General features: G+C 59.1%; 1 protein-coding gene across 2 annotated transcripts in view; it reads left to right on the top strand.

The window, feature by feature from the left end:
- RORC (RAR related orphan receptor C) overlaps positions 1 to 4134 on the top strand; it is a 23850-nt gene that overhangs the window by 14552 nt on the left and 5164 nt on the right. The window contains exons 4-9 of one of the 2 annotated variants that reach the window (XM_007460299.1): positions 107 to 248; positions 1463 to 1975; positions 2203 to 2324; positions 3214 to 3346; positions 3510 to 3617; positions 3793 to 3903. In XM_007460299.1, coding sequence (XP_007460361.1) covers positions 107 to 248; positions 1463 to 1975; positions 2203 to 2324; positions 3214 to 3346; positions 3510 to 3617; positions 3793 to 3903 — 1129 coding nt within the window. The remainder of the gene's footprint in view (positions 1 to 106; positions 249 to 1462; positions 1976 to 2202; positions 2325 to 3213; positions 3347 to 3509; positions 3618 to 3792; positions 3904 to 4134) is intronic. The other variant, XM_007460300.1, reaches the window with a different exon arrangement.

The raw sequence follows: 4134 nt of genomic DNA, 5'->3' as shown, positions 1-4134 counted from the left end.
GTAAGATCTGGAAAAGGTGGGGCTAGAGCTTGCGGGCGGCAGGCACTTGGGACTGAGCTGGGCCTGGCCCAGATCAGCAGCCCTGGTCTCCACCTGCCTTCCCCAGGGTTTCTTCCGCCGGAGCCAGCAGTGTAACGTGGCTTACTCCTGCACCCGTCAGCAGAACTGCCCCATCGACCGCACTAGCCGAAACCGATGCCAGCACTGCCGCCTGCAGAAATGCCTGGCCCTGGGCATGTCCCGAGATGGTGAGGCCAAGCGTGCAGCCCCCAGGGCTTCAGTCTCCAGAGGGGCAGCCTGACCTGCTGTGCCAGACAGGGGTTAGAATGCCCTTCGGGGGCTCCGTCCCTCCCTCTGGCAGGCCCTTGTCTCTTCCACTGTTCACCGAGGCAGTGGGCAGGCTACCCTCATCAAAGGTCTTCACAGTCCCCAGCTTCAGGCTCTGCTACAACAACCCTCCTTTCCCCAAGGTCCCAGACTCTTCATTTGCTCCTTCCTCAGGATGGAGTTTCCTCACCCGACTACCCTGTGACCCAGATCCCATCCGCATTCCACATCTTTCCCTCCTGCCCCATAGCTCCAGTTCCAGCTTCCTCTCCCTCCGTAGTGCCCCATCCCCAGCCTGGGCCAGGGGGCGATGGCTGCGAATGGGACCACAGTTGGCCTGAGAACAGCCCAGAAGGCTGAGGCTGGGGAGGCCGGCTGTTCCTGGTGGCTTTTCTCCACCTTCCTCAGCCACTGCCCCTTCGCAGCCCCCAAACTGCTCCCACGGCAACACTGCAGAAGGAGCCCAGGCCGGGGCCGGGGGAGACCTGAGGTGATGAGGAGCCAGAAGGAGCCTGTCAGCACTTTTCAGCGCCCAAAATAACAAAGTGAAAGGAAACACGCAGGGTTGCAGAGGAGCAGGCGGGGCGACCAGGGGCTGTGTCCCCACACCTGGGAGGGGTGGCAGGGCGAATGAAAAGGCAGGAAAGAGAGAGCAGAAGAGGATGTTCAGAAACAAGCCGCGGAGCCTGGGTTGGGCTGTGGTGAGTATCTAGGTCACCAGGGAGCCTGCAGGCCTGACCACAGGGAGACCTGTGTTCTCGGCTCTCCTCTTCCTCCGACCCTCCTAGACAGGCGAGGTGACCCCAATATAGCTCGAGGCCCCCCACTCAGCCAGCCCCAGCCCCATATCAGAACTCACTGCTTGAATTCTGCCACTAGTAGAAGCTGGATTCGAGCCAGGAGCGTTTCCCCCGGGAGACTGAAATGTCTGGGCTGCACCAGAGTGAGAGGTGGGAGGGGTCTTGAACAAAAGTGCCCTGAAGGGAGACTCTCAGGCAGGACTGGAGAAGCCCTGCTTGGAGTCAGCTATTCAGGGAGCAGCAAGTTAACCCTGTGATGATGCAGATGCCTACTCACTCTGCCCTGCACCCCATCCTCCCCCCTCCAAAACTCCTGATCCCCGAACCTCTTTCAGCTGTCAAGTTTGGCCGCATGTCCAAGAAGCAAAGGGACAGCCTGCGCGCTGAGGTGCAGAAACAACTGCAACAGCGGCAACAGCAGCAAAGGGAACAAGCGGCCAAGACCCCTCCTGCAGGAGCCCAAGGAGCAGACCCGCTCGCCTGCACTTTGGGGCTCCCCGATGGGCAGCTGCCCCTGGGCTCCTCACCTGACCTGCCGGAGGCCTCAGCCTGTCCCCCCAGTCTCCTGAGGGCCCCAGGCTGCGGGCCCTCCTACTCCAACAGCTTGGCCAAGGCCGGGCTCAACGGGGCCTCGTACCACCTGGAATACAGCCCTGAGCGGGGCAAGACCGAGGACAGAGAGAACTGCTATGGCACAGGCAGCCAGCCGACCCCTGACAGGTGTGGACTCCACTTCGAGGACCCCAGGCACCCCGGGCTTGAGGAGCCAGGACGGGGCCCAGACAGCGACTTCAGCCCCAGTTTCCGCAGCACCCCAGAGGCGTCTTATGCCTCCCTGACGGAGATTGGTAAACCCCTGGGGAGGTAGCTGGGGAGAAGGGAGGGGGAGGAAGATGAGGGAGGGGCTTCCAAGAAGGGGGCCCTGGTCAGCCCCCTGTGTAAACCAGACGTGCACAGGGGCCTCGGGGGGGAGGCAGAGCAGCGCTAGGCCAGGCAGTGGAGTGCCCCTTGTATGGGAAGGGTAGGAGCTGGCTGAGATTGAGCCCCTGTTTTCCTCCTCCTTCTCCGGCTCCAGAGCATCTGGTGCAGAACGTTTGTAAGTCCTACCGAGAGACGTGTCAGCTGCAGCTGGAGGACCTGCTCGGACAGCGCTCCACCGTCTTCTCCCGAGAGGAGGTGGCCGGCTACCAGAGGAAGGTGAGGCCAGGGGACCGCGCAGGGAAGGGAGGACCTCCCACCACCACTGGGGGGTCCAGAGACAGCCACCTGCACACGCATGTGGGCTGGGGCGAGGCAGGGTATCCCAGAAAGACACAGTGGGTACCGCTGTTAAGTACGCACCCTAGTAGATGGATGAGAGCGTCTCCTTAGCTCCTGCCTATGGTCATTTTACGTGTCCTTCATCCTACCTCCCCCATCACCCTGACCTTGGCGAACAGACCTCGGCCTAAGCTCCTTCCTCCTCCATCGACGACGACAAGAGTCAGAATCCTGAGCAGCATTTGTTAAGCGCTCCTTCTCTGCCAGGCACTGTGCTGAGTGCTTTATATAAATTATCCTTGACCCTAAGGGCAACCAACCTATGAGGCTGGCATCTATCTCTGTTCTTAATGGACCGAGAAACTGAGCTCAGAGGAGTTCGTAGACTTACTCCTCGTCGCAAAGTAGTGGATCTGAAGGCAAATTCAGATCCGTCGGGCTCCAAAGCTTGTTCTCTCCCTCCTGTCACTCTGACAACAGCTCCTGCGCTAAAAGCACTTGTTTGGTACTGAACTTGGGTATGTCTTAGTCACCTCAACAAGATGCACACTCTTTGAGGGCAAAGCTGTATCTCAGACGTTTGTTAATTCCCCACAACAGCTAACTCTGCGCCAGTGGCCGGTGGGCGCTCAGTAAGTGCATCCAAGTGACAGGAATTAACCTGGAGTGCACATTTGTGCTAAGAATAGGCTAAAAACACGGGTGCTAAGAATGTGGCGGTTCAGAATCTAGCCCCTGCAGTTTATCTGTCTGGGTTCCCAGGGCCTTGGTGGGGGGTCCCAGGGTCATAAAGAGGGCTACAGTGGGACCCCCTCCTTCCCTGCAGTCAATGTGGGAGATGTGGGAACGCTGTGCCCACCGCCTCACCGAGGCCATTCAGTACGTGGTGGAGTTCGCTAAGAGGCTCTCGGGCTTTATGGAGCTCTGCCAGAATGACCAGATCGTGCTACTCAAAGCAGGTGCCCAGGGAGAGGGGGCGGGCCTGGGGTCAGTGGGGACAGATGAGGAAACGGCAGGGCTGAGTGGAGGGAGGTGCCTTAAGGGAACTGGGACACTGAGGGAGACAGAGACAGATTCCTGGCCATGTTTGACGGTATACCTGCCTTTCTCCCCACTCCCCAGGAGCCATGGAAGTCGTGCTGGTCAGGATGTGCCGGGCCTACAATGCTGACAATCATACAGTCTTTTTTGAAGGCAAATACGGTGGCATGGAGCTCTTCCGGGCCTTGGGTGAGGGGCAGGGGGAAATGAGAGAGAGGAGTCGGATGCCAACCCCATCCTGGAGACCCAGGGTGCCCTCTTTTCAGGACAGATTGCCCGCTCTGCTCCAAGCACCAAGGGGCGGGTGTCCTCGGGCACTGTGGCCTCACCCACCTTGCTCACTCTTTCGTTTCCACCCCACCAGGCTGCAGCGAGCTCATCAGCTCCATCTTTGACTTCTCCCACTCCCTGAGTGCGTTGCATTTTTCCGAGGACGAGATTGCCCTCTACACGGCCCTCATCCTCATCAACGCCAGTGAGTGTCACTGGGCTTGGGTAAAGGACATTCAGGCAGTGGGAGGGCGCAGCAGATACTGAAGAGCCCGGATCTTCGCTTGTGGTTAAATCTGGGAAGTCACTTTAAAAAGCAGAATGAGCGCCCCACCCCCCCGAATATTGCTGTAAAAATATGAGTTAAAATAAAGATCCAGAGGAGGCTGACAGGGAAAAGAGCAGCGCAGGCGGGGTTGGAGAAGTGGGGAGACGT

This window comes from Lipotes vexillifer, unplaced genomic scaffold, assembly GCF_000442215.2.
Source record: "Lipotes vexillifer unplaced genomic scaffold, Lipotes_vexillifer_v1.1 scaffold209, whole genome shotgun sequence".
Classification (NCBI taxonomy): Eukaryota; Metazoa; Chordata; class Mammalia; order Artiodactyla; family Lipotidae; genus Lipotes; species Lipotes vexillifer.
Note: the sequence above shows the minus strand (reverse complement) of the source record. Positions and strands in the feature narration are given on the sequence as shown.